At 44.2% G+C, this 18,150-nt stretch overlaps 2 protein-coding genes across 4 annotated transcripts in view; both read right to left on the bottom strand.

The window, feature by feature from the left end:
• CUBN (cubilin) overlaps positions 1-18,150 on the bottom strand; it is a 398,149-nt gene that overhangs the window by 138,429 nt on the left and 241,570 nt on the right. The gene's annotated exons all lie outside the window — the stretch shown is intronic.
• The window catches only part of RSU1 (Ras suppressor protein 1), a 107,758-nt gene continuing 97,157 nt past the window's right edge, over positions 7,550-18,150 (bottom strand). For all 3 annotated transcript variants that reach the window (XM_061468370.1, XM_061468368.1, XM_061468369.1), the window contains one exon: positions 7,550-8,017. In XM_061468370.1, coding sequence (XP_061324354.1) covers positions 7,915-8,017 — 103 coding nt within the window. In that variant the 3' untranslated portion in view covers positions 7,550-7,914. The remainder of the gene's footprint in view (positions 8,018-18,150) is intronic.

The following is an 18,150-nucleotide window of genomic DNA, read 5'->3' as shown; positions in this document are numbered from 1 at the left end:
CCTGTATGCATGGGGGGCAATCATCCTGCCTCAGGACTGAGCACCAGCTCTCACCAGTGCCATTTACTGGGGCACTTTACCCATGGCTTGCAGTTTTCAGCTCTGATCTGCACTGTTGAAGTCCTGCAGGGAGCACCAAGGCTCGGCTCCGGCTTTGGCTCAATGCAGGGGGTGGCTGAGGGTCAACACGGCACAGGGACACCCCCCCCAGACCCAATGTGTATCCAGCACTGGCCATCATCACACCGCACAGAAATGCTCTTGCCCCACCTGTGCTGTTTGGAGAGGGGCTGGGTTCAGTGATGCTCAACTCCTGATGGATGTTTTTTTGCAGGATTTTTCTTTTAGCTTCATTTCCCAAGGGGGTCTGTGAGCTTCCTGAGCACCTGGTGAGTCTCCTGCCTCCAATACCTATCCCAAACCAAACCTTTCTCTCTCTACCTCTCACCCCCAAAAGTCCTTACCACCCAATAAGCTTTTCCCTACCTCTAACCCCCCACACCTGCAGTGCTATCCCACTCTCGCTTTCCTCAGGGTTCTTTGGTCACCCTTTTGCATTGCCAGATCCCAGGCTGCTGCACGAAAAGCTGTGAGAGCCAGGTTTTGGGAAGCGCTTGGTTTCCAGTGACACCTCATAGGTATTCAGGCTGCCCTCCTCCTTGCTGACGGGCCTTGTCTACAGTTTTCCTGCATAAAAAACTGCACATGTCAGAGAGGAAAGACAAATGACGACAGCAATAATGTGGAAGAACACCCTCTGAACATCTGAATTCATGAACCACTTCTATCAAGGCGTACAAGAGGCACTTAAATATTAGCTGCTGCTTATAAATAACATTGGTTATGCTAAATACACATATTTTCACCAGTTTATAAAGCGAGTGATCTCTGTTTGCTTTCAGCTGGAAATCATAAAGTAAAAAATCAATGAGCTTGTATCAAGCTTTATTATAGTCCTTGAAGAGTCAACTGACTCTATAAAAATGACTGTTTTCTAACAAAGATATCATTAATGGGATTGAGTTGGCAAAGTTTAAGTGCCTTGTCGTATTTTGATTGCTAGGCAGTGCTAGAGCTGATTGATTTTATAGAATAGCCTGTAGATAAATGTAATGATTAATTTCATTTGGTTTACAAGAACAGAAAGCTTCTGTGCAGAACGGGATGCACTATTTCAGTTCTCATAACTGCCCGTACCTCTCAGGAGTGTGAGTCTTGCTGTGAAGCTCTGCCAGTGGCCCGGCCTTCCCTGCTTTCTTATTTACTCAAAAGAAATTCCATTTTTCTCCCAAACCTGTAGGGTTTTTTTCTCCCCTCTTTCATTTCAAGGGCTTTGGAGAGATTATTTTTCAATCTTTATTTCTTGGGAAGGGAGGAGTGTCCGTTTCTGTTTTCTTGCTGGAGAAAAGGAATGGCTGTTCAGTTTTATTCCATGTTTCTGTGACTGTGAAGCTGCCAGACACAGGTCTGCCATGGGGCTGTCTGCCCCAGATGAGGCCAAGCCGTGGCTGTGATCCTCTCCCACACACCACATCAGGCTCTGCTCGGTGCAGACCTGGCTCCCCAGGTTCTGGGGCTACGTTTAGCCCTTGCGAGGGCACTCAGTGCCGCTTGGCTGCCTCTGAATTATCTGGTTCCTTAATTGGAGGAGTTGATGTAAAGCAAAGTGAGGGGAAAGGAAACACCAGCGGCCTTCCAGGGGACACTCTGCCAAGCCCGGGGGTGACAGTGGCTGTGGACTGTCTCAGCAACACGAGGAATTAGAAGGATCTCAAGCCTTACTTTTTGCTCAGGTCCTGTGTTTTCCTCCCTCGCCGTTCTAACTGCATTCTTGCACCCACTGCTGGCAAAGACGGAAAACTGCATTTCTGGATGCCGCTGGTCATCCCCGTTGGCACAAGCAGCTGAGAGCTTCTGACAATTAAGCCCCAAGCCCACACGCTATCTACAAGGTACCTGAATTTAAATCAAAGCTCTGATTTTTATGTTTGCCCACAGAATGGATTAGTATTGAATTCCTGATCTACAGGGTGCTTGATGTGTCTCTGGATATCACTGGTGGAGCAGAAATCTTTGAGTAGCTTAAATTGACCAGAAATTAAAACAGGGAAGTTGCTTTGTACGGTCTGGATGGTAACTGCTAGAATCACATCACAGTAAGTGCCTGTGCACCTCATTCCTCTGAATCAGCGCTCTCTGATGCTCCAAACACAGATGCTCATTTCTGTGTGATCTTGGGAAACCACATATGCCAGGCATGGTTGAGTAGCTACCTAAAATAAAGTATAGCTGGATTGGTATCAGAACAAAGAAGAGGTGGTTTAAAGGGTGCTCAAACCACCAACAATATGAAAATACACAGGGGTTTCTAAACTAACCCCTCTGAGGGGGCACTTGACAAGACCACCAGTTCTGCATGTCAATGCTGTGATGTACAACCTAAACCACACAGCTGGAGGGAAACCACCACCCATTCTCCCACTGAGAGCCTCACCCACCTATGCTCCTGCACACATCACAGCCTTTGTACATTTCCCCAAAGGCCTGTGAGATGCCAGCCCTTGCAGAGGGCACCCCATTTAAATGAGTGTTGAAACCACAGGGGTATTTTTGTCCGGTGCTTGCATATTGCCATCCAGAGGAAAGAATCACTCCAGGCTGGAGGGTGCAGCTCAATGCCAGATTCATACCGCTGTGAGCAGCCATCCAGCCAGGGCTATGCTTCCAGCAACTTGTGCTCTCAGCTGCTCCAGCACCTGGCCATCTGAAACATTATCCTGAGTAACTGGGATGTCAGGAAAAGCTACACTTGCCCTGGGGCTCACCACTGCTGGGGCTCACCACTGCTCGGCTGCACACCAGCTGTGCACTCAAGGATGCTGGCAGCACAGGAGTGGAGCAGAGCAGGCAGAGGGGCTCTCACCCACAGCAAGGGAGCCAAGGTGCCCTGGCAAAGCTGCCTTCCTCGGTGCTTTGTCCCTAGTCACAACTCGTTGCTAAAGCTGCTTTCAAACATGTCTGTCAAGCTGCAGGGGTGACTACCGCGGCTGGCACTCACACATTACCGTGCGCCTGGGTCTAAAAATACAGTTAAAATTTTGCTCTTGAGGCGTATTGTAAAAATGTCAATTATAAGGGCTTTTGCACAATAGGGAAGCAGCTCCTGCCGGGCTGTAACTCAGTCCCTGCTCTGAGGAGTGCCTGCGTGCGGCACTCACAGGTGAGCTGGAAGGGGAGGCGGGATGGAAACCAACCACAGGCATTATAAATCACTGTGCTTTACAGGCAGATTACTTCTCCTTAGATCAGAGGAAACAAAGTACCCAGGAGGGGATGAAAATCTAGCTTTTGGGAGGTTATCATGGCTTTAGCCCAGAACATCTGCCAACGCCGGTGTCAGCACGAGGCAACGAACACATGGCATGAATCCGGGAGTATGAAAGATGTGTCACTGCAAGAAGAGGTAGGAGAAAAACAAAGCAAGCTGACAGCTGACATCCTGTGCCATAACCCCAGAAACTGTTAATATTTACTAAATTAACAACTAATATAACCGATGACAATCTCACTCCTCCTGGTTGTCATGAGGATATTAACAGTTCCCACCCGCTCCAAACTGGAAATATTATACCCATCTCCGGAGCTCCTGCTGCTCAGCACACGTGGGGACGGCACAGACTCACCCTCTCGGCTTTCGTACCAGCACTGAGCCATGCGCCAGCATTGCCGGGGCTGGAAATGCCTCCTGACCTCACTTTGCTCCTCTGGCAGAGCAGGAGGAAGGTTTCTACCTCTTCCCCAGAGGTAGAGCCCAGCACTCAGCCCTGTGTGTGGTGGGGAGAGCCTGGAGGAGGAGGATGGAGGGGATGGATACAAGGTGCTGGAGGAAGGAGAGGCGAGGGCCACACTGGCTCCGATCGCACCTCCAAACAAGCTGCCATCTCAGGAGAAGTGCCCATGCTGCTGGTGTGATTTGCAGCTCTAAGGCTGGCAGCTAATTGATGAACAGATGCTACAGTGTCATTTCCTTAATAGGAAAGACCTGTTTAAATCCAAACTAAAGATGCTTGAATACCAGTGACTCAATGGGAAACGTATTTCCAGACTAACAATCATAAAAAGGTAAAACTTTGGAATCTGCGTTGTTGCCCACAATTTTTTTTCAGATAAGAAGAAAAACAACAGCAGTGCCCAAGTTCCCAGAGCTGAGATTGGTTTTGGTTGTGGAGTGTTTGGTTTTTTTAAACTGTTACCTGTCTACTAGGAGGAGTGCAGGAGGCAATACAGGGTTAACAGGCACTGTAAGTACAAGTAAACTGTGGATAGTGCCTGCACATGCGGGATTTCTGCCTTCATTTTGCCCTATCCTTAGCAAGGCGCATTAATTCCCCAGGCTACTCTTTGCAATGGCACAGCATATTCGTAATTTCAAAAAGTTTTCTTTGTCATGGTGCACTGTATGCAAAAACATTACCAAACTCTTTCCAGCTCACTGTATGCAAAATTAAACTAGAGAATTACTTGCATTGTTGTTTTCAACGAGCTCCCAGGTGCTGGAAAGCTGTAAAAAGCAACTTTCCTTCTCACAGGAATCATTTCCTCCCCTTGAAGTGGCACAGTGTTGGCTGTGCGAGAGGTTGGCCCAAAGAGGCAACCTGTAACAGTGACAGGGAATGAAGGGATGGCAAAATAGTCCTCTCAAGGCATCCTGCGATCAGGAAATCTCAGTGTCAGCCAGGCCAGTGACATGGCACTGACCAGAGGAGCAGAGAGCTGCCTTTACAGAGCTCTGTGCTCCAGTGCACAACACAATTGCTTGCCTCGGGGCAGAACCCAAGGGATCACTGGAAGGAGCCTCAGTTTGATGGATCCACTGGAGAAATGACCATTGGGACTATGAGAGGGACCATCACGAGCTGCGATGCTCATTAACTGGTTCCCTGCAGTAGGACACAGCAGCCCCCTTCCTTCAAGTACAGTGGGGAAATCAGCGTGTCCCAGTAACACGAAACGAATCATTTTTAAATATTAAAAAAGCACCAGCTCTAGAGAACAGATACCTAAAAATCATCACTCATGTTCAAACTGTTGGGTAGCTTGCTCTAGGAAGCTGGTACTTTTTTAAAAACACTAAAACATTAGCATATTACATCCCAGCTGGTTTGCTTTTCTTCCCCATGTCTTTTACCCTGCCCTGAGCCTCTGAAGAGCACCCCTTTCCCCCGTTTTGTTTCTGTTTGTAAAGCTTTATACGTTTCATTTTTTCCATCTTCTCAGATCCTTATCTTTCTATTTTTCATCTTTTTTTTCTCAAGACACTTCTTTTCTCCCCATCTGCCACTATCTCCAGTACAATACTTCTCCCATTAGGATTTCTTTTATCCTTATTATCTTATGCCTTTCACTTGTTCTTCCCCAGACCCTTCATCCTGCTTTTGCTTGTCAAAACTGTGTTTCTTCCTCCTTCAGGGGGGAAGAAGTGGGAAGGTTGGGTGGATTTTTTTGCTATGAACGAACACCCAGGAATGCTCCTCTCAATACTTGGAAACCCTGCAGAGGAGAGCTTGCATGAGTCCTTCAACACTTTCAGTTAATGGCAGTCTGACTAATGCCTGAAAATCAGCAGCTTATTTTAACGTGGTGCTGTAGCTTCCCACCACCACCACAAGCCTTGCCCAACAAGCTTTTATTTTTATATTAGAGACTCTACTCCATGCTTTGAAATCCCTGTAGCCCCACAGCGACTCCTCTCTTTATAAACACCAAGACACAGAGCAGGTGACAGACACAGTCTTGGACACCACCAGATGCTTTTGTCTCTGGCTGGATTTGTGTTTATATCAAAGGAGAGCCATACTGCTCACAGAAAAACATGTCCAAGGGTACCCAGGGAGATTTCAGAGGAGCGGTGAATCCAGTTTAGCTGGAAGCCAGCATATGTAAAACATCTTCAAGCCTGAAATTAGGGGTCTATCCACAGCTGCCAGAATCTGTCAGAAGAGCAGCAGGTCAGCCCTGTGGGCATTGCCAGCCCATAGCATTCAGTGCCAGCAGAGGATACTGGGGGAAGGATCTAGAGCCTCTTCCGGATAGATGTGCCCTTGCTATTTATTTTGTTCCAAAAGGAATCTGCAATGGTAGTTTGGGGATCCTCTGACATTTCACTGGCATTTCTTCAGGGCTTTTTGAAGCACGATTATTACTGTCATTAGGTACCCTCACGTGTTAATGCCAGCACTAGATTTAATTGTGTGCATTCCAGCCGGGGGCCAGTTTTTGTTGCGAATTCTTAACATGTACCCAACCTAGTGCCTTCAAGGGCCTGTTTCAGTTGGACCTGTTCCCCTAGACAGATAATTTAGGAGGTCTGGAAAATCCTCTGCAGAGCTTGTGACAGATAGAACTGACTGTTTCTGACAAGTCTACCATTTTTACTTATTTCCATCTGCCTATCAAGACTGCCTCATTCTTCTCAAGTACCAAAGACCACTTAAAATGTGTCTAAAGCTTGATGCCAACTTCCTGCTTGCCAATTTAAAAAATCTGTTGCAAAATATATGTCAATACATTTATTCCCAGACTAAGGCAGTCATGTATTAAATGCTGGGGTAATCTTAAATGCGATCAAGAGGCTGGAGCTGATAACAGAGACTTGAGATACAAAATGGCTTTTTTAGAAAATATAATTTCTAGCATGAGATATTTTAAACCTTTTCTTCTCTCACTGAACACCACGGGCCTGTTTTGGCAGTCTGGGTGTATTTCCTGGCTTGCTGTCCGGATGGCAGCCGAAACTCGGTGATGGGTTGCTCAGGCATGAAATTCATAAAATTGGAAATCAAGGGCAGGAAGGTCCTGGCACGAGCAATCTAGGTATGAATAACTGTTCTTGTTCCTTGAGTTTCCTGGTTAGCTTCTCCTCTGCTACGACTAAAACTGTTTGGAAATCACTGTCTGTAGATTTTAGGTTTTTCTTCCGTGTCAGTTAAGACCTCAAGCTATTTGGGATGTTAAACAATTTGTGGCTTCTGAGCTTAGTTATGGTGCTGGCTTTGTACAGATAAATATAGAACCTGTGGCATTTTCAAAAGCCATTTGGAACAGCTCTTCAATACAGGCACTTTCAGTACAGATTAAATACATTATTTGGGTTTTCTGTCTAACAAAAAAAAACCCAACCCTTAAAAAAAATGGCAGAAATACCATTTTTGTCAAATGACAAAGTTCTCTTTACTCAAATTGGGGCTGGCAATTGACAGCTCTTTACAAAGACAATTTTTTCCCTTTCCTCTCTACCTTCCCCTACTCCTTGATTTCAAAATAACCTTCAAGACAAAAAAGCAGGACATAGCAATGCAAAAAAGAAATACAAACCTCTTAAAATTTTTTACTCCTGGAACAGAATGCTTTACATTTTGACTAATTTGTATCTGATAAAATGCTAACATATTCCTACACAAGAAATTAACACATTGCAGGAAACTGGACATACCCGTTCCTCAAGAAATTCACTATTCATAAGTCCGACCAAAGAAATCGAAACACAATACAAAGAAAGACCTTTATTAAAATCACTTGGAATATTATATGAAATTCAATATTGTATAATATAGGTGCAAACCCCCTGATATTAACAGGACGTGATACATGTGAAGAGAGGACATTAATATACATATAAATAGAAAAGCTAAAATGCGTTTGACAGTGATATATTAAATGGCTACATAAATGTGACCATGATTAGAGGAATATTTAATTTTGTGTTCAGCAGTATCTTCTAAAGCAGTATACATAGAAAATTGCTTTTACTGCTACTGTCTGCTTTCTTATGAGTAACGGGAGATGCATAGGAATATTACAGGCACATGCAAAAGCAATGTAAAAGACATAAAAACAGAGGCAGAAGCCAGAGACTTATTTGTTCTTGGCTGCCAGAGGCTTACGGCTGATCTTCTTTGACTTGTCATTGTTCTTCTTTGGAGGTTCAGGATTCGCCTGCATGTGTCTACCATAAAGACTGTAAGGAAATGAGACAGAATATTTGTGATATAACCATTAAACACTAGTTTTTGCTCTGCAGCATGTTAAGCAATGCATCTTGTAACTAGAAATTGAAAAAAAAAAAAAGGAAAGTAAGTATACTTATTTTGTCTCAACACTGAATTTTCTATTAGATCTGATGACGCAACCAATAATATTAGGGCTTTTGTGACTTATCAGGAGGGCAACTTTGGGAAGAGCAGGCCTTTGGAGCAGTGAAGGAGCAATCAGTTTTGCTTCAGAAACTAGCAACCTTTATTCTGCAGTTATGGGATTAAGGCTCAGAAGGCTGCAAGGATGTGTATTCAAGCTGACAATGACAAAAATTGGGTTGAACTGGAGAGATAGAGTGCCTGCTTAGAGCAAAGTGAGCATCATCCCTAACCAGAAAACCCAAGGGCTTGATAATGTGACAGAGAGCAATGGTGTCACAGCTGCCTTTGCTGCTCGCACATGATTGATAGTACTGGGACAGCTACCAACACATCAATGCCACATTAGTAAGTACCACTGATTAAATGTTGACAAAGTATCCTACAATTAAGATGGCTAGCATTCACAGAGAAGCTAAGTAGACTACATGGCTGAAAGGATCTTGCTAAATATCACATAGTAATTAATAGACAATTTATGAGTAATCCTGATTAAACTAAATTAAAAACCTACCCAAAATAAACACAGCTCAAACTTAACTTCCCTTATTGACATAAAGTGCTTTTTGAAGACATACTTCGTGGGGGTGTCACTGTATCTAAAAGGGAACAGAGACAAGCTTTGTTTCTACTCATTCAGCTGTATAAACACTGTCAATGTTGACACGGATACTCAAACTCCTCTGAAAGGTGTCCCCCTGCTAATGCTTCAGCCTGATGCTGGTGAATGTCTACCCCTATCTAGGGTGGATATTGACCAGAAATGTACCAGGCTGTTGCCAGCAGAGTTGGACACAACTTCAAACATTTGATCGGAATTCTGCTGCCAAAGATGATAATGGCACCAGTTCCCACAACAGCCTTCCTTGTGTCGCTGCACCTCTACCTTCTGGGGGACTTTGTCAAGGATCAGGACAGATCAGGGGCTTGGGGTTGAGAAACTCAGACTCTTCCTAGAACTGCCTTTTGATGTGCCAAAATCTGGATGGGCAACTGTCAGCACTCTTGCCACAGAAGCTGGGACCCACATTTTCATGTGTCTGCGGCATGTAGAAGGTCCCAGCTGTTACAGGCAAGCTGCACTGGTCCATCACACACCCTCACATGCACTGTCTCCCACCAGAGTCCGTGTATGTAGCTTGCATGTTTGTCCAGCCCCTTGCTGCAAACTAGGACCACGTACAGATTCTTCTGCTACTTTTACTCAGTCACGCTGGGACAGACGTAGTTATTCATGATATGCTGTTGCTTAGCCAGAAAGCATGACCTGACATACATTTCTACAGTGGGTATCACCCTGTCGTGGTTTAAACCCAGTCAGGTAACTTGTTCACTCACTCCCAGTGAGTGGTGCCAAGCTGACAACAATCGAGGTCTGTGTCCCCCCCCCCCCCCAGCGGTTCTCCCCCACTCCCGGAGGAACGGGGAGGAGGATCGAAAGAGTGCAACTCCCACGGGTTGAGACAAGAACAGTCCAGCAACCAATGTACACAAATCACCACCGCTACTATCAGCTAAAACAATGATAAGGGAAAATAACAAGGGAAGAGAATACGATACCACCGGCCAAGAAAGCGAGTTCCACCCGGAAGCCCGTGTCCTTCCGGGTAATTCCCAGTCACCCCCCACCCCGGCCATGACGTGCTGTGGTATGGAATACCTCCCCGGCCAGCTTGGGTCAGGCGCCCTGTCTCTGCTTCCTCCCGGCCCCCCCTCCTCCCTGGCAGAGCATGAGCCTCACAAAGTCCTTGGTCAGGGTAAACATCACTTAACAACAACTGAAAACATCGGCTTCACCAACACTGTTCTCAGGCTGGAAGTCAAAACACAGCACTGCACCAGTTAACACAAAGGAAAAAACATGACTGCTGCTGCTGAACCCAGGACACACCCTCAGCAGGTATCTTGGAGATAAAGCGACTCTTTTTACAATGACTTGTGCTTTGCAGGCTGAAACTAATTTCAGGAGGGGATATGCCCTCCCTCTTCTACAAGGCCTGGAGGACTATGCAGTCAACTGTATGTAAGAGACACTGAACAAGGTTCCAAACAGATAGAAATACTCTTGAATTACTGTGCTATAAGGCATGGCCATACAGGGGCTATTTATGTCAGATACAGACAGAGTTTAGTTAAGACATACATTGCTTTCTACAGCTTCCTGAGGAGGGGATGAGGAGAGGGAGGTGCTGAGCTCTTCTCGGTGGCATCCAGTGATAGGACATGTGGGAATGGATCGAAACTACACCAGGGAGGTTTACACTGGGCATTAGGAAGCATTTCTTTACTGAGAAGGTGGTCAAACACTGGAACAGGCTCCCTAGAGAGGTGGTCAATGCCCCAGGCCTGTCAGTGTTTGAGAGCCATTTGTACAATCCCTTAACAACGTGCTTTAACTTGGTCAGCCCTGAATTGGTCAAGTGGTTGGACAAGATGATCATTGTAGATCCCTTCCTGAAACATTCAATTCATATTTGTATTATATCTATTATATTATAGTCTCATGTTATTATAATTCTATTTTATTTGTATTCTTATTCTATTTTATTCTGTGTGAGGAAGTTAAAAAGCTACCAATGGCTCTGAGATTTATTTTGCTGTATCTGGAAGATACCTCAACCCTGGAGCTACCGGACTGCAGAATGGGATTAGAGCTTCTTGTAGGATGGTTGAAGAGGCATCCCGCACTTTCACCTCCTCAAGCAGCTGCAGTTTTACATCATGCTGCTAAGCAGGCTCCTGTCAAGGTACACTGTATCCAGAACAGACTTCCTCAAGGAAAAACTGTAAACTGCGACATTACATCACCTTACTATAAATTTATGTGTGCCATCACCTACTGTCAGCAAGGGATCAGATACCATTTTCTGATGAATACAGATATCCCTGACTCTCCGCAATAACTGCATGCTTAGTGTTAGCTACAGTATGCATATTTTTCTATCCATAAGAGATACAGCCCCAACAGCACAAGGCTATATATTATCCAAGTACATAGTATGCATAGTAATCAAATATCCATCCTAAATAACTGTCCTGCTTTGGATGGCATTAAGCAAGTCGAAGGAGGGAAGATATGGAAGGAGATGTTTTAATACCAGGAAATACTATCACTGTGTGTTGTGGCTCAAGTTCAGCCAGTAAGTAACTCAGGACCATGCAGCCATTTGCTCAGCCCCTTGCCATTTTCCTCGCTTTAGGCTGGATGGGGAGGAGAATTGAAAGAATGTAAATCTCCCAGGTTGAGATAAGCACAGTCCAATAACTGAAGTATAATATAAAACTACTACTCCTGCTACTACTAATAATGACAAGGGAAATAACAAGGGGAGAGAATACAACACTAAAAAGGGAAACGAAAAAAGAAACAATAAACAGCAGGGATGCACAATACAATCGCTCACCACCCACGACCGATACCCAGCCCGACCCGAGCAGTGATCTGGGCCTTCCAGGTAACTCCCCCCCATTTATATACTGGGCATGATGTGCTGTGGTATGGAATTCCCCTTTGGCTAGTTTGGGTAAGGTGTCCTGTCTCTGCTTCCTCTTGGTTTCTTGTGCGTCTCCTCACTGGCAGAGCACGAGACTGAAAAGTCCTTGATCAGGGCAAACATTACTTAGCAACAACTAAAACACTGGTGTTTTCAGCATTGTTTGCAGACTAAAGCCAAAACACAGCACTGCACCAGGTACTCGGGAGGAGAAAAATAACTGTTACAGCTGAACCCAGGACACTGTGGAAGAGCACAGAAGTGTCATTCAAGATGGCTGTCCCATCAGAAACTGATCCAAGGGAGAAAAAGTCAGCCTTGTTCTCACTGATATGCAGTACAGCATTTCAACCACTGTCGGCAATAATTTTCTGACTCTGAGAAGTCAGCAACAGAGAAGTGGAAATGCATGCTCAAATCTGTGAGCACCAACAGTTAAATACTAAATTAACATTCAAGTTGTTTTTTGGCTCTAGAGAAATAATGCTATGTTGGAATAGAACACGAGGGTTTTTTTTTCATGCAATAAGAAAGATCCCGTTTGGGACTTTAAGCACTGAATTAACAGAGAATCTACTGATCCACTGTATCTGAGCACAAGAAGTCTTCGCAGATGGGAAAGGAAGGCCCCTGTCACTGTCCTGTCTCCCACCTCCTGCTGCCCCACAGCTCCTTTGCCCTGTTAGTGCCAACCCAGAGGACTGTAAGAGCTTCAGTGGCTTTTAGGTGTTACATACATTTTTTTGCTCATGTTGGCTTAGGCTCCACTTTTTTGCTTTGGAAACTTAATCTGACTTTCCCTCTCAGATGACACTTCTGGCATTCATTCTGCGCTCAGATTAGTGAACGTCTCCTGAAGTAAAAGGGTGTGGTGGGAAGTCTCCTGACTACATGGGTGCGTTTGAAGTGCAGAAACTGAATATTGACATTTTCAATGAACTTCAGCGAGTTCTGAGGAAGTCTCCTTGGGCAATGCCTTTTGACTGCGAAATGAGGTCCAGTGGCCACTGCATGCATTAAGCAGTAAAAATTCCAATTGACCTGTACGTGTTTTTGGTAGCAGTTTTCCCTTGATACTTGCTCCTTATGGTACTTAGTGCTATTGGTACTCCAGGAACTACCTCCACCCCATGAAAATACTATGTTAGTAGCAGTAGATGTGCATGAGCTGCAGACATCTGCAGCACTTTTACATTGTTTTTAGTTATTCTTGTGTCCAACCACTTCTATCGGAATGTGCGCTTAAATTTCCTCCAGAAAAATAATTATTTGGTTTGAAACAAGCAAATCAAATATCCCTACTTAGGTTTCTCTGGCAAAATTTCAAGGAAGTTTCAGCTGCACATTGCCATCTCAACTGAAGATAAGTGCTTTATAGTCTATCACAGTAGTCTGCTACACAAAGAGCAAGGATCAGACGTATTTAGACTATACAAGCCTTCACAGACAGGAACTCTCTCTTGTGTTTGCACACATCAAATACGAGGAGACATATGGTGTCACAACAACATTTAAATACAATAATGACTGTGATAATGCCACTGGGACAGAATTTGCCTTCTGTTACTTTAGGGAAAATTGAATTCACAATTTTCAATGAACTTCTGGTACAACAACAGGCACCACTTTTATAGCTCCCAAGGGTAAAAAAAAAAACCCTGGGAAAAAAAGCGTAAAGAAAAAAACTAATGGAGCTGGTCCACATGGAGAAGCAACTACCTGAATTACATGAGAATCTACAACCCTTTGGCTGTAATAGATGTGGAATTTACATATACAGTCCTTAATGATTTTGATACCTACTGGAAGGACACAGACACCATAACTTGCATGTCACCGTCTGTCAACCAAGCTGTACTAACTGTGTACACGTTCTTGCTCTGCATCACTGCGAGTCAAACATGTAAGGCAGAGACACTTGCACACTGGCTTCAGCAGCGGAGGTCAGGTTAAGACCTGCATGCAGAAGATACACAGCTCAGCTGATGGATGGCAATGTACGAGGAGATGGCACTTTGATGTACCTGTTTGTATGAGTAGACCCTTAGTGAAGGCAGATGGTCTCCATAAACAGACAAAGGAATATTGAGGTAGATTGTGGCTTCTGTTTCAAGGCAGATTTGTGAGATAAAAGTGCTGATAATACATTAATGGGAACACCTTCACATTTGATATTTTGGAACATCACCTGTTCATGGGGCTGGTCACCACAAATCGCTTGTGAACCAAAACCTCAGCTGAAGAATAAAAATCTGCAGTGCAAATAAATATTTGAGACATATGCATTTTGCAGCAACAGTCAGAAGCTAGTTATTATAGCCACAGCTCACAAACTGCTGAACCTCTGTAGGCTTAACAGCTGCAGTATTGCATGCAGCCTTCTCATCATGTTAAAGTGAAAGGGGAGATTAAATGCAACACTGAAAATGCAGAAAGCCCTCTCATAGAGATTACCAGCTGCCTTCTTTCCTTGTATGTATTTTTCAAAGCAAGTATCTCTCATGAACATAAATGTTTCTTTGTATGCAAATATAAATGCAGACAAAATCTCCCTGTATTCGCTATCTGCCCCACTGGAAGTAACAAATGAGAGCACTATGGCTGCTGCAGCAAAACTAACAACATCAAGTGAGAAAGATGCTCATTAAACTTCATCATTCTGTCTACTTTAATGATGCTTTTACTTAATAAAAATTCCCCAAGCAGTTGCAAGGATATTAGGCAAGGTCTTTGGTTATGTATCAGGGGTCTGAGCTGTCACTTGCAAGCATGCAGTTCAGAAGGGGCATTCCCAAGAGGAAAGAGTGAATACAGCTTTCTTGTAATAAATTCAGAGAGAATCAATAACCACAGCCTGCCACATTACTTAAGCATTTAGGAAAGTAGGTGATCCTTCTAAATTAAACTACAAATTGCTAAATGTTGCAATTTACAGCATAAGATCAGGCATGGAACCTTGTAACTTGAAAGCATACAGTCTTCCTACCAGAATCTTGAATTCAAAAAGAGAGCTGTAGTTAGAATTAATAAAGTTCAAAAGCGCCACTTTCAAAAACCACCCTCAGCACAATTGCCTCCAATTTTTCTCTCTTACAATCTTTCTCTCGTACAACAAAACGCTTGCTAGCTGAAGGCTACATGTCCCAGAGATGAAAAGAGTGAGCTTGTGTGAGCTAGTGAACTGAAGCATTTGATGAACACATTGATTTTCTTGAGATTAAGCATTTTGAAAGAGGATTTCAAGAATGAGCCACAAAAAAGACACTGCTCTCACTTTACATCTGTAATAGCCCTACAGGGTGCATATGCAGCATGAAAAGGACACACAGTTAAATATGATCCTGGAGAGACGCTACCTCCAAGTATGTACTGTAATCCAAGAAACAAAGGTGAAACATTCCAGTGCTGCTGCTTTTCCAAAAGCTTGAGCTCAGGTTCAGGTGCGTATTTAATGCTCAGACACAGGTTTCAGATGTGGGCATTTACACTGATCTCAACAGGACTGTCTCCCAGTACCAGCTGCTGAAGCAGGAGAGGGGAAAGGCTGAATCTGTGGTGGTACCACTACAGAGGCAAAACTGAAAGAAGTGCCTGCAAGACTGACATGTGCTGGCTAGCCTGGATCAGTCACAATTCTCAAGCACTTACTGCAAGATGCTTTTGCCCTGGTAGTTTTTGCATAGATTACTGCAGCTCTGGTATCCCCTCTGAGTGACTGAGACTGGCCTTTCTTCCTGAGGGAGCTCTAACATGTCACCTCTTCAAACCACATCATGTCCCAGGAAGGGGACAGAGAGTAGGACTGAATTTATCAGTAATATACCAGTGAAAGAAAATAGTGGTGGTTCAAATTACTTTGCAAGTATCATATCATCTTGGTATCTACCAATATTTTTTTTTTTTAAAATCTCTGTGGCATAAGTAAAATGATTTAGATTAAGTGAGATGAGTATGTGATTTCTTTGCACACTCGGATGGCAAGCTGCAGTTTTAGGATCTTAATAAAGAAGAACAGACACGAGTGACTCATTCTATTCAGCTAATTTTTTGCCCCTTGTTTGCAAGTGCGCTGAGAGCAGATGGCAGCAGTGTCAGAGACGTTTATCATCTGAAGCTCTCTGCAAGTTTCTTCAGGAAACTCAGCTTTGACCTGTCCCCTGTTCATGCAGCAGCTCACCCCTCATGCTCTGAACTGGAGGCAATGCTGGCTGGTTGAAGGGGGCAGGCGCTGGTGGTGCTGCTTGCCTGCCTCGCTGCAAGAGCTTCTGGGCTACTAAACCTGCAGCTCTTCATGCGCTGTGAAACGGCTCCAGTATTTTTAGGTCTGCAACAGTTTGTCTTCCTCTATTGCCCACTCACACTCTGGTATGCCTAATACTTCAGACTGCCCCAGATCTCCAGATCCCAGAGCCCACCCCCAAGACAATTCGAAGTGTCACAAACCGTGTTTTTCTGTTCCCTCCACCTGCCCCGATAATCTTCATAACCCAAAGTTCCTGAAGTGTTTGTCCTGCCATCACCCTCCCTAAACCACTACGTCCCGCACTTCACCTTTCAAAGAGACTTTCTGCATTACCAGAAATCCCTAATCCGCCTCAAGTGCTTTCACCTCCAGAGGCACACCACAGGGGAACTGATCACCTCTTCCCATCTTGGCTTAACTCTTTTTTTTGTAGCTAATTTCATTTTTTGGAGCCTGAATTAGATGAGAAGGAGAGGATTCGCTACAGCTGGAGAGCTAGGTATCCAAGCCCATGTTGCAGTCAGTGGAGATTGGCTTAAAAGTTTCTTAAAAGTCAAATACTATGGTGTTATAGAATATACTGTAGTGGTAAACAGTGACCAGATAATGAGCTAATAGGTTTCCCAGAATCTAAAGGATTACACAGAATAAAGCAAAACTAATCTTTAAAGAGATCATTCCCTAAAAAAGGCTCAGAAACCGTTGCCTCCCTTTGTCAGCAGATATTAAAACTGAGGAAATCCTTCCTGCTAATGAAGTGTTCAACAGGATTTCCTAGGAGAGACAAGTCCACCAGAAGACATTCAGTTAAAATTCAGAATGCTCACTGATTTACTGTACCCAAACCACCAAGGGTTGCTTCAAAATACTTCACCAGTTCACAGAGATTTCCTAAGTAGGTAGCTTCGCACAACATTTTTCTGTTGGGAGAACAGGATCTGAGTTAGACACAGTCATCCTTGTAAAGAAGCCACCTTTCCGTACTACTATTACCAGTGTCAAGAGGCAAAGAGATAGCAAAGAAGATAGCAGTGTAGACAGCTTTTTGAGTGACCCAGTACAAGCAATACAATCTGCTGTGAGATGGTTAATGGCTATACTCTCTTACAGATTTTCACCAGCTACAGTAGACAGTGGGCAGATGGCTGACATGCAGACACTCATGTTTAGATGTTTTAAAATGCTAGATGAAGTCCACCTAAAGCAACCACTCCCTTTCTGTTCCCACTTTGCACAAGCTGTTAGCTACCTTACATTACAGACTGCTGAGTCATACAGTCCAATGCTGACATACTGCAAATTCCGGCCTAAAAACACTCCAAATGCCAGTAAGCAAAAGAAAGTTTTCTGCCAAAACTGTCCTGGAGCTCACTGTCTCAGCGACTCTGTAGAACATGCATCCTCCAAAATAGCCCACCCAGCCTGTATGCTTCCCAATGGCCACTTCACCATTCAATTCGCCACAGGGTTCCCTTCCACCAGATCCCTCCCTTTACATCTGCTGTGCCACCTGAAGAAGAGAAAGACTCAACCTCTACGGGCCATTCTTCCTATCCTCTTTCCCTACAGGTAACTGTCAGAGATGGACCCTGACCAGATGGACCTCTGGCCTAAGCTCAGGAGCTCCTTGTGATGCTCCTCACAATAGCATCATCAGTCCTGCCATCACGACTCAACCGCCCAAACACAGCAGTTGTAAAAAAGAAATACCATCCAATAGGATGTACAAGGAGACACCCTGGGGGAGACATGTCTGTGTGGGAAGATCTGAGCTGAGGTAACTGATTTACAACAATTGCTGGATAATTTTAATCCTGCCAGACACATCCACTCTTAAAAGTGGTTAATTTAATCCCTGCTTCTTGGAACTCACCATCTTACAAGTTAAGGAGAACTCATTTCTTTTTTTTTTTTTTTTTTCCAGACAGGAATTCAAGTAGGTGTTAGGCATTCCTTTAATTAATATACAGTAATAAAAAAAAGCCTTCTCCTCATATTCTCTGAGGCTAGCAACCTTTTGAAGCAAGTACTTTAAATGTGAAGCTTGTTAGGGCAGCACAGCTGGAAGCTCATAGAAACCTAGCAAAAAACAAAGTCTTTTTTAGAAGAAAATGTATAGGCCAAGATCTGCAAAACTGGCTAATGACTTCACACACCTCACTTGAAAGACCTTACAAGAAATGTGGCTTTTGACAGAGAGGATTTTGAAAGTGCACGGAAT

Source organism: Pezoporus flaviventris, unplaced genomic scaffold, assembly GCF_033815535.1.
Source record: "Pezoporus flaviventris isolate CSIRO_AGI_PZ_B2104156 unplaced genomic scaffold, CSIRO_AGI_Pfla_v1 ptg000047l, whole genome shotgun sequence".
In the NCBI taxonomy this organism is placed as follows: Eukaryota; Metazoa; Chordata; class Aves; order Psittaciformes; family Psittacidae; genus Pezoporus; species Pezoporus flaviventris.
The sequence above is the reverse complement of the archived record's forward strand: the minus strand, read 5'-3'. Positions and strand labels throughout refer to the sequence as shown.